The sequence below is a fragment of the Heptranchias perlo genome, chromosome 24, assembly GCF_035084215.1.
Source record: "Heptranchias perlo isolate sHepPer1 chromosome 24, sHepPer1.hap1, whole genome shotgun sequence".
Classification (NCBI taxonomy): Eukaryota; Metazoa; Chordata; class Chondrichthyes; order Hexanchiformes; family Hexanchidae; genus Heptranchias; species Heptranchias perlo.
The window spans coordinates 21,941,036-21,953,050 of record NC_090348.1 but is presented as its reverse complement, the minus strand read 5'-3'; the positions used below and the strand labels follow the sequence as shown (position 1 = coordinate 21,953,050).

The following is a 12,015-nucleotide window of genomic DNA, read 5'->3' as shown; positions in this document are numbered from 1 at the left end:
TCAACAAGTTTTAAGATTTTAGTTGTGATGGCAGACTGGCTTAATCCAACGGTTTTCAACCTTTTTCACAATGCAACCCAAAGTGGGTGCTGCAGGTTAGTGTGGTGACCTGTGATAGTGTACACTGGCAATCACAGGAAGTCAGGCCAAAGATATTTGTCTGAAAATCACCAGTCCTTTCGTGGATAATTGTTCAAGGAAATTTGAAAGATCTGTGGACTCTGTGCTTTAAATATTAGAGAGTTTAAACTTGGAAAATAAATTGAAATATTAACAAATAAGTCTTTGCATCAGGTGGTCATGCATCGTGTTGATAAAATGAAATTGGAATCAGATTTTGACTCCCAAGGACACCCTTCCAGTGACTCACTTTTGGGTAACAACCCATGGGTTGAGAATCACTGGTTTGACTGCCATATTGTTGACAATTCAGTTCCAAATAAAAAAAAAGATTTGGCTTTGTTATATTGTCAATATTTGATCATATTGATGGTTCAAAGTGCACGCTGAACTATAAATAAAAAAATTGTAAAATTAAGGAAGTGTGACTTCCTTGCCTTTATGACAATGTTGCCAGAAAATATATATTTTTTAATTCTCACACTGCCACTGATTTCTCCTTGAACCAGAAATGCATGCAGTATGTTTCTCTGAAGCCAGTCTCGGCAGAACAGAAGTGGGTTTCACCTTGTCTCACAAATTTCATGGCCAAGATGTACCCAAGCACCAGCAATGAGGATGGGTCAGGCTAAATATTACTGAAGCTGTATTGATTGAAATATTATTGAAGCATAGCATGTATTTCTTTTCTGAATTATTATATCACACGGCTTTTAATTTCACCATCTTCCTTAACCTTGAGTTCTCAGCTCATACCCACTCTGAACACTTGAATCAACCATTGACTGCACCCGTGATAAAACATGAATGGATCTGTGACAAGACATGGAATAGAGTGATTGCATAACATGGAATGGATCTATCACAAGAAATGGAATGGATGTATTTAACTACACTTTAGAAACAAGAACTTGAATTTGCAATCTGTCCTTTCAGAAGACTGATGTCTACAGCTTCCCCCAGGATACTCTTGGAATAATTGCCACTGGAAATGCTAATCACAGACCTGCCGATTGGATGCTAGTGTATTTTGCTTGGATTGTGGGAAAGTCTTTAATCCTTTAAATGGTGACTCCATAAGGGATTTAATTTTTCTTTAATGCTATTCATTAAATGTTTCTTATTCATTTTTCTCATCATTATGCTCAGTTATAACAGTTTCCAACTCTGAACATTCTTGTCAGAGCCAAGGGACAAAATGGGGGATGAATTAACAAGTGGAAAGGGTAAAATGTGAGATAACTTTTAAAAGAATGGAGGTCAATGGAATGCTTATGGCAAGGAGTTAAACGAGATTGGTAAATAGATGGCAAAATGATAGGCCGACTGATAAATAGACAGAGAGATAGGTAAATGGATATTAGTTGAACAGACAGATATATGACAAAGGTAGCTAAATATGTACACTGGTGACACCCAGCTCTACCCCTCCACCATTTCTCTTGACCCCTCCACTGCCTCTGTGTTGTCAGACTGTTTGTCTGAAATCCAGTCTTGGATGAGCAGCAATTTCCTCCTGTTAAACATTAGGCAGACCAAAGCCATCATCTTCGGCCCTCGCCACAAACTCTGTACCCTTGCCACTGATCCCAACCCCCTCCCTGGCCATTGTCTTGGGTTAAACCCGACGGTTAGCAACCTTGACATCCCATTTGTCCCCGAGGTGTGCTTCTGAACCCATATCCTCTCCCTCACAAAGCCCACTCACTGCCACCTCCGTAACATTGCCCGCCTCCACCCCTGCCACAGCCTATTTGGTGCCAAAATCCTTATTTGTGCCTTTGTCACCTCCAAACTTAACTACTCCACTGCTCTCCTGGTAGGCCTCCCAGCCTCCACCATCCATCAACTACAGTTCATCCAAAATTCTACTGCCCATATCCTATCCCAACCAAGTCCTGCTCTGACCTACACTGGCCCCCAGTCCCCAAATGCCTCCAATTTAAAAATTTCAGCCTCATGTTTAAATCCCTCATGACCTTGTCCCTCCCTATCTCTAACATCCTCCAGCCCTATAATCCCTCCCCCGAACCCTCCGTTCCGCTGACTCTGGCCACCTGCGTATACCCGCCTTAACCCTACCATTAGCAGTCGGGCCATTAGCCATCTAAGCCCCACACGAGAGAATTCCCTTCCTCCGGCTCTGTAGCTCTCCTTTATTAAGACCCTCCTTAACACCCACCTCTTTGAATAAGCTTTTAGTCACCCCACCTAATGGCTCAGATTTTTCTGTGGCAGAGCATCTAATGACATCTGCCATTAATTAGACTTGGCCTTGCAGGTTTTTACATTTTTTGCATGCCAAGTTGCTGGCAATGCAAGCTGATAACATCACAGCAAGGGTAACAGGGCATCTGGGAGCAGAGCAAACAACTGTGTATTTCCTTAACCAATCAGATTGAAGGATTGTGAAATTAACAGCACAAGGACTGAGAAGGAAGTGTAAATTAGAGTGGGTGAATTCAATGTCAAATCAGGTACAGAAAGAGAAATAAAGAGAGGGAAAGAAAGATTGGATTAAGAGAGAGAAAAAAAAATACATTTTACATTTTTAAAACCTCCAACTATTAAAACCTTAAGGAATGAGACTCCATGCTCGTAATAGTTAATTTTCAGTGCCAGATAGGTTGATTGGCAGTAATTAACACTTAGCACATTGTTAAAAGAATCTCTGACAGCTAAAAAGCTCCCTTTGTCTGAATCCAGGTTTAATTAAATATGCGCAGGCCTTAAATGGCTCCAAGAAAGGCTCCTTGCGTCACTTCAGACCATCCTTCACTTTCTGTGGCAAGTTCAGTTCGTATCTACCCTGCAAATACAGCAACTTCATGACACTCAATGCCTTTCAAATGGTGAGGCAGGCAGCAAGATACCATGTTCGCGAAGCTAATGGTGGAGCGGCGCAACTCAGACAGCAACTTCTGGATATTTGAGTCTAACCACGCATCTGCCCCTCGCCTGAAGTTGCTGCACCATTTGCGCATAAATAACGGAGAACGCCATTAGCCTCACCATTATTTTGACAGCAAAATCTGGACCAATATCTCCTTCATTGGCTCGGAGTCCATTTTTGTCTAACTACATCTCTGTTAAGTGCCATGGGACATTTTTCTGTGTTTAAATTGTTGTTGTGGAAGACAGTCAAATTTTCATTACTTTTTAACAGGAGCATTTTAGTGAGGATGATGGTGATTATGAAATGCCCTTAATTATGAAGAGGGATCAATGGAGAAAAAAGACAATTGTGATTAACTATAGATAAGATCATTGATCACAAACATGTGAAAGTGACTTTATGATGGTTTGCAACACATTTTCCTGCTTTCAGCACTTAAATATAGAGCAACAATTTTACAACAATCCCATTCTGAAATCCAAAATCCCTGAGAGTGTGATAAACCCAAAATCTCCCTATGGAATTTCACATTTATTTCTTTGATTGAGGATGACTACAATTTCTCTTGGCTTGATCATTCATAAATTAGTGAATTAGGCTCATATGCGGAAATAAAAATCATATTTCAAGAGGTAACAATGTTTATCCTCCAGACAGATATTTTAAGGAGGGCCCCATACATATACTTGAACATTTGTTTTGAGAGATACAATTGATTAGAGTTACTAATAAGTGTATTTCAGAGTATTCTGCAAGGACAGAAAATCCAGGTTCAAAGCATTTGAGACACTAAATTTTATTAGACATAATGGGCCAACTTAATGGAGACAAGAAAGCAGAGACTCTGACTATTTAATTAGAGGTAGCCTAAGCTGATAAATAATAATAGATCAGGTAAGTGTTGCGTTGTTTGCAGCATTATAATGAGGCAAGAGTAAAATGAGTTAAAATACATCTAATTAAAAATAATGAACGAACAACATTTCATTTGCAATAATGGGTTTAGAACTGGTGTATCAGATATTTTTTTAAATCACCTATAGTATTTTAAAAAGAGCCTGGGATGTTAGATGAGAAATGTGTATGATGCAATGGAAGAAGCCTTTAATTAGAGATGCCTTCTGCAGAGGAAGCTGTTACCAGCATTCCAGTAGTTCCGTACCATGTATTAGAGAACCTGAACTTGGAAAGAAACACAGAGATGCTAGTGAGCTGTCAAATTGTTATCAGGGAGTGCACACGTGCATGCACAAAGTCAGTTACATCAGCTATGAAGGCTCAGAAATATACATTCTGCCAGTTCTCGCAACATGTACTGCATGCCATAAACATTTTAGAATCTCTCTATTCAGTAATCACTTATTAATGTTCCAGATGATATCAGTACAAATACAGACAAGCTCCAGAAAGATCAACTTCTTTAGTTGTTCTATTCAAATGTTAGCAGGCTGCACTATAATAAGTTGTTCTCATTTCTCACAATTCAACAGTCAGAATATTATTTAGAGTTTGACTTATGAAGGAAAATTAATATATTTTTAAAATCTGAAATCAGTGAAGATGTATTAACAGTCAAGTTCTTCAAATAAAGTGCGATTCAATAACCTCTGCAGTACTGGAAGGTGCTGGTTTCACGGTACTATTATTATTTATAATGGTAAATTTAAAGCAAAACAGAACAGATAGAGAGCAGCAAAACAGAATGAGCAGCAAAACACTCCTAACGATGTTTTTTTCAAATGTGTGAATTTTATTTAACGCAATCTATAATGCAATCTATTCATTCTTCTATTTCTGATTTCACAAGATTGCTCAGGTTCAATTATTGTTAGTCAAATAATAAATGTTAGGCCAGGACATGGCAATAGTTAATTGCTAAACTCTATGAGTGAGTGCCAAACACATCAGAGCGTATGCTGAATTCAATAAGACCAGAAACACCCATGCTGCTGGTTTTCCGTAATCTGGATGGGTTTTGCACCGTGACGCCGGACAGCTGGGCTATCAAATACTGTATCTGCAAACCCTCCTTTAGCTATTGATTAATAGTGTGTATGACAATTACCTCCTAGAATGGTTCTGCCCCTACAACCGCAGAATGATGTATCAAATGAGAGGCCGCACTCATCTTTCCTTTTCCAGTGTAAGGTAAAATAGATTTTAACAACAAATTGTGCATTCTACTTTGGTTGCTGGTAAAACAAACTAGGCACTTTGCTCAAATAAAGTCTTGGAATGATCTTATGATATGCTGACTTGATACTAAATGTGTCTTGACAAATGGTCAGTTTAAACTGTTCGTAAAGTGTGCAAAAAAATCGATTTAAGTTGTCTCAAGGTAAAAAAAAAGTTTTTAAAAGTTCTAAGCGCGAATCCCCGGGAAATAATTATAAAATATCCTAATTGAGACTACTCCCTAATTGTTAGCTTAAATTAATTTACGTGATAAATTGTTGATATTCATACTCTGGGTAGATATTAGCCCGTATCTTCTGTTTGCTTCAACTCGAAGTTTCCACTGAGATACACTGTAATCTAACCCATATTCTTAAACCACCTGGACTATTTTTCAGATGAGTTCAATTCGTAATCAGATACACTTGTAGTACAATAAAGTGGTGGTTAACGTAACAGTTCAAATCGAAAATCCATCCCTGTTTCTATTAAACCAACGTTCTCGTTTATAGCCCTCAGATGTGAATCTGGTATAAAGCAATTTCCGCAATTTAGCCCCATTTGAAAGTTATGATAGCAAAATGAAAGTTGAAAACCATATGGAAATAGCAAAGGACACCCTTCCATACATAAATCAGCAGTTAAAGCCTGTGGGTGCAGGGGCCGTCGAGCCCTTTGCGCGGAGTTACAGCGCCCTCCACTGAAACTCGAACTACTCTCCGTCTCCAACTCAAGTCCTGGGGAGAAAGAACGTGGATTCTGGCTCCTCTCTCTCTCTCTTCTCCATCTCACACATTCACCAATTAATATTAGAATATAATATCTTCTTTGCATGCACATTTACGAATACTTCAACTTAATAAATCTCTCGTTTAGTTAACATAATTGTCAGGTTTAGATGTCAAAAGTCAAGCCAGCACAACCAATGTAACTTTCAGAAAAAAGATCATGCTGTTGAAGGAGCGATCTGCAATCCGACGAGATCAGGAGATAATTGGGGATTTGTGGCTCCGATTTAGCTTTTATTGGTACATCGTGCTTTAAAACGACGATGCATTGCTTAGTTTCACTGTCTCACAGCAAATCTAAAACTGTTTACATTGCAGTGTAACAAAAAGGCAAACCTCAAATGGGGAGGGGGGTGAGGGTGAAAGATAAATAAATAATTTAAACTGTTTACCTTCTTTCAAGAAGTGTGAATGGATAACAAATATAAGAACACAGCAGACAGCAGCTCCGGCCAAAGCCCACACAGCTTTCAGGAGCTGCATCGTGTTAAGAGGCGGTAGAGGATCAATCCCTGGCAATGACTCTTCCCCAGAAGGTAAGATGTGGAGCGATTTCCCCCTTCCTCGGACCGAGAGCTCTGGCCCAGAACCGGTGCAAGCCTTCAGTGTGGGAAGGGGTGCGCGGTGCCCAGCTCCGGTGCCCCTCGATCCATGCAAGGAAGGCGGCGCGGCTCTTCCACCGCTTGGCTGCCGATCCCGCTGCCAAAAATCCAGGCGCTGATTGCGGGAGCAGATTCTCCGGGGGGGGGCTGACTTTATTTCTATCGGGACCGGAGACCGACCCCCTTCCTTTTGTGTTTTTTTTTTGCTCTTCCCCCCCCACCCACCCCCACCCCGCCGGCCGGCCGGCCGGGCCCCCTCTCCCTATCTCTAGCTCTCTCTCTCTGTGCCCGGAATGGAAGCAGCTCCCGCTTGTTGAGGGTTGGTAGGAGACACTTTTCTTTCCCAGTAGCAGCAGCCACCAGCCGTCCCTTCACTTCACTTTCTTTAAGCCGGCCCGGAGATGTTTCCCCAGACGGAGGAGGCGAGCGCTGCTGTTGACAAGCTTGTGATTCGACGCGGCTTTTCTTCACTCACTTTCTTGGAGCTGAGCGAAGAGCTCATGGTCTCACGGGGAGTGGCGGCCGGATGCACTCTTGTTCACCCCGATGGTGATGATTTCCCCCCCCCCCCCCCCCTTTTAAAAAAAAAACCCACACATACACACACACCCCTCCTTTCTGGAGCTTCCTCGCTCACGGCTCTTGAAGGCTGAGAGCCCGATGGACAGTGGAGCAGCCCTTCACTCATTCGGCATCTTGGTCTGGGTTAGAGGGGGAGCCTCTGCTCACTTCACTCCTGCTCCATGGACGGTGGTGCCGGGGTTGGAGGAGGCTGCTTTATGTGTCTCTATTCTCACACCTCACTTTACTTAAAGCCTGGTTCCCCTGGGTGAGGGGGGCTGGGCGGGATCGCTGCTCTGGGAGATGCTCTCAGTCCCCAGTCTGCTGTCCCTTCATTCCAGAGCTGGCTGGCGGGGTTTAAATACTTTTTTTTTTCCGCGATCTCAGCTTAATAATTTTTTTAAAAGCCGGAGACTTCTCCACTCTGGTCCGTCAGCCTCCTCTCACTTGGGCAATTTCGCTTCAAGTCTGGTTCTGTCAGGGAATCGCTGCTCCCCCGAATTGAGGGGCTTCCTATTTTCCTAACTCGGCGCTCTTTATATCGAAACTGAGATCCTGATTATGTTGTCAGGTTCCCGGGATTGGAAAACGTTAAGGTAAATCCCCTTCTGACGTCAGACGGAACACATCTGAAATAAAAAATGGGCTGTGGAGTGTCTACAGTCAGAGAACATCTCAGTCTGCAGCACCATGTCAACTGTGTCCAGCAGGAGCCGAGTTATTACTCTCAGCCATACTCCAAATAAGCATATCTGCAACCTGTGCTGAGTACTGTACCGCCGAGGTATCAATGATCTAAATTTTATTCAAATCATTACGGTATTAACAATAGAAACCACCGGGGTGTCAATAACACCGTCATTCTCCACCACAATAGCAACAATTCGTATCGTTGAGGTTAAATCATATTTCAAACAATCAATCAATGATTATGAATGGTGTTAAGTCGAGGACACACACCAGCACACCAAAAGTAAGTGGCAGAAATTGAGTGTCTGTGAACTATATAATTCACTTTTGTTTGCAGATACCAGTGAGTTATGTTTTCTGCGTCGAGTAGTTTATTTGCCATAATTCACCGCAATTCCAAACGTGTATTATCATTATACTACGCATCCTGGTGTAACAAGTTTACAGAACATTAAAGCAAGCCCCATGTGATAGAATTTTTAAAAAATGTTTACCTTTTTGTGCTGCAGAAGTTATTTGATACATTGGTGTATTGTAGTCCACTGTAGGTCAGGTGTATGGTATATATAGTGTGACTTTGTAAGGTCCAAAGTACATAGGTTGGATGGACATCATTTAGATGAGTGGTATCCAATGTTTTCCCCAGTGGCAAACATAAATACTTCATATTTTTGATTCCAAGTGATAGATTTTATCCAAAGATAAAGAAATTTATTTGAATACAGAATATTGTATTCCATTTACAAGTTCAACTAAAGTAAGAAGTATAAAATATTAACACCCGTTTTAGCCTTAAGTGCCTTTATAGATGGAAGAACAGATGATGTCTATTGCAGTGAAACCTTCAGACTATCAAATCAATAAACCAAGAGATCAAATTACATGCACTGTGACAGCTAGAATGAACATTCCAGCATATTGTATGCTGCGATAGGAGACAGAGAGTTGACTGTCAAATGTTTTAATCAGCTTGAAGTCCCTCATTCTACCGCTGTCTGCAGTATTCATTATAACCATCAGCAAGAAGGACGAAACACATGCTGGGAATGATTCTTGCTCTCACCTCTACAGAATCTTCCATTTCCCAGTCAAGGAATCACACAGGAGGCATACTTTTGGAATTCTGGCAGTACCACTTTTACACCAGCAGTTGGGGACTGTCCACCAGCAGTCCAGCCATAATTTTATACTGATCGTTAGAAACTGACAGCTTCACTCAAAGGCTCAACTGATACCTGGTTGGGGGAATAGAAATGTTAGACTAGTCCAGTAAGGTTGCTCTTCTGCAACTAGGGTTAAAACAACTTATAAGAAAGAACACATTTGCATTATATAGCACTTTTCACAGCCTCAGGATGCCCCAAAGCAATTCACAACCAATGGAATACTTTGGAAGTGTACTCACCATTGTAATGTATGGAAACACAGCAGCCAATTTGCACTCAGCAAGGTCCCACAAACAGCAGATAGATTAATAACCAGATCATCTGTTTTAGTGATGTTGGTTGAGGGAGAAATATTGGCAAATAGTTCCATGGGATCTTTTATATCTACCTGAGAGGGCAGACTGGACCTTGTTTTTATAAAATTCATTCTCAGGATATGGGTGTCACAGGCAAGACCAGCATTTATTGCCCATCCCTAATTGTCCTTGAGAAAGTGGTGGTGGACTGCCTTCTTGAACCACTGCAGTCCATGTGGTGAAGGTACTCCCACAATGCTGTTAAGCAGGGAGTTCCAGTATTTTGATCTAGTGACAATGATTTAACATCTCATCCAAAAGGTATCACCAGCTTCGACCGTGCGGCACCCTCTCAGTCTAGATTATGTGCCCATGTCTCTGGAGTGGGCTTGAACCCACAAATTTCTGTCTCAGAGATGAGAGTGCTACAACTGAGCCCAGGCTAACAACTATAATATATAAATGATGTGTTCCATTTAAGAGAAGTCTATAAACAACATGCTGTAATATTTTAACTCATTTTAGAAAATATTTAATATTCTACATAATAAGATAGTTTGGTAAATTGAGTTTAGCACATGAAACTTACTTGTTAATACCGATACAAAAAGTGTTAACCAGCCCCTCAGATCTGAACTTCTGAACACTATCTTTAACTAAAATGATACCGAACAAAGTAGGATTCAATAGATGTGAATAATGGAGAAATCCTATAATTAAAGTAACAGTACAATAAAATGAGATGTGCACTTAAATGTTCTAACCTTAAGTGGAATGAACAATACTGTACAAAATATTATTAGTTTTGGAAAATACATTTTCAATATAGTGCACCATTAAACTAACCACTCAAAACTTATTCTCAGGACAATAATGTAAAAAACAATCAGACAACTTCACTTACTGCCTTCAAAGTAAGGACCTGATCTTCTGTTGTGACCTTATACACTGCTGGGTTGACTGACTTTGAGGCTTCAAGGAGATCTTGAAACATTTGCCTGAGGAAGGAGAAAATCTCCGAAAGCTTGTGAATTTAAAATAAAATTGCTGGACTATAACTTGGTGTTGTAAAATTGTTTACAATTTGAAATTCTAGCATCTCGTCAGCTCTAAATCATCCATTTCCTTTAAGGTTTTAGCATGAGAATTTGAGATTTTTCAACAGGTAAAAATACAAGAGTAACCTGCCACAATGATGGCCAATATGGTTGTTACGGTAATCCTATTAGGATTTTTCTCTTGTTTCATGATTATTCTTGACTACCTGATCCATATCTGTGCACTGCTGGTAGTACTCTTTCCCTTCTCATTGGTAGGTTTGTGTGAATCTCGTAACGGAACATGTCTAATCTAACACACTCGAAAATCATATATGTATAACTCCAGCATCAGCCAACATATTCTTTCTCCTTTGACTGCAAAGGCTAAATAATTTTGTCAATAAACACTTAAAACAATCCAGAATACCTAAAATACTAAATACATACTGATAATCAATCCAGAATAAGATGTAGATGTCATGTACGAAAAATATAACTAGTGAAAAATGTGCTTATTGTTCAAAATAAATCATACAAATGACATGCATTGTCATAATGAAATTCAATTAAAAATTGAATCATTGTTCAATATAGACCTTTATCATAGGAACTCTACATAGGAACACAGAAACAGGAGTAGGCCATTCCACGCCTCGAGCCTGATCCACCATTCGATGAGATCATGGCTGATCTGTATCCTAACTCCATCTATCCGCCTTGGATTCTTATCCCTTAATACCCTTGGCTAGCAAAAATCTATCAATTTCAGATTTAAAATTATTAATTAAGTGAGAATCTACTGTTTTTGAGGATCTTCTACAGTTACACCATCTCTCACCCAAAACTCCAGCAATGGGATCCAAATCAGTCAAAACTAATATTGTTGGCTCAAGAGGTTCTCAGTTTTTAATAAGATTAAAGATCCAACAAGATTGTTATCCAATTTAGGATTGAAGGTCGATCTGGGGAAATTCATTACAGTAAAATGATTTTATTTTTTAGCTACAAGAACATATAATTAATTGATTTTGTTGCATCCTTCCTGTAAGAATCATCTTCTGAAATGCACATCAAAAATAACTTAAAGCTCCCTGTAAATGGAGCTTTGTTAATGATAGATGTCAGCTGGATAAATCAATTCTCATATGGGGTCATGTTTAAACATGACTAAAACACATGGTAAATAATTTCATCTTCATTTTCCCACCACAATAAGCATTGTGCCTAGAAGATCTTATAGCAAGGTTCAAGATAAGCAGGATATGTAAAAAAAAATCTCATGTTTATTGAAATTTGAAATAAAGTGTTTCAGACAGACAAAGGCTCTTACATGAAGTAGGATTTCTCCAGATATATTGATAATAAACTTTTTAAATGAAAACAGTATTCTCTCTCTCTATCTCTGAGCTGGCAACCTACCAATTCAATCTGAATTACAGCTCTCCAATATTCTCTACTGGGATTCTGTATCACTGGGTATAAAAGCTCTCAACTTACTTTAGTTTTCTTTTCAGTTTTACATTGAAAGGTCTCCTTTACAAATCTGCCCAAACATTTTAAAAAGCAAATCAGAAATGATCTGATGTGTGTTCATGTAAGCGAGGGCTACAGTACATACACCTGTTCTTCACAGGCTGGTGTTTTATCAATGCAATATCATAGTATGGGACATGAAAGACAT

The 12,015-nt window shown here is 39.8% G+C and overlaps 1 protein-coding gene across 1 annotated transcript in view; it reads right to left on the bottom strand.

The window, feature by feature from the left end:
- Positions 1-6,759, bottom strand: part of LOC137341851 (chemokine-like protein TAFA-5) — a 278,302-nt gene extending 271,543 nt beyond the window's left edge. Inside the window, exon 1 of the mRNA XM_068005357.1 lies at positions 6,372-6,759. Within this exon, the coding sequence (XP_067861458.1) occupies positions 6,372-6,462 (91 nt within the window). The 5' untranslated portion in view covers positions 6,463-6,759. The remainder of the gene's footprint in view (positions 1-6,371) is intronic.
- Positions 6,760-12,015: the final 5,256 nt, after the last annotated feature.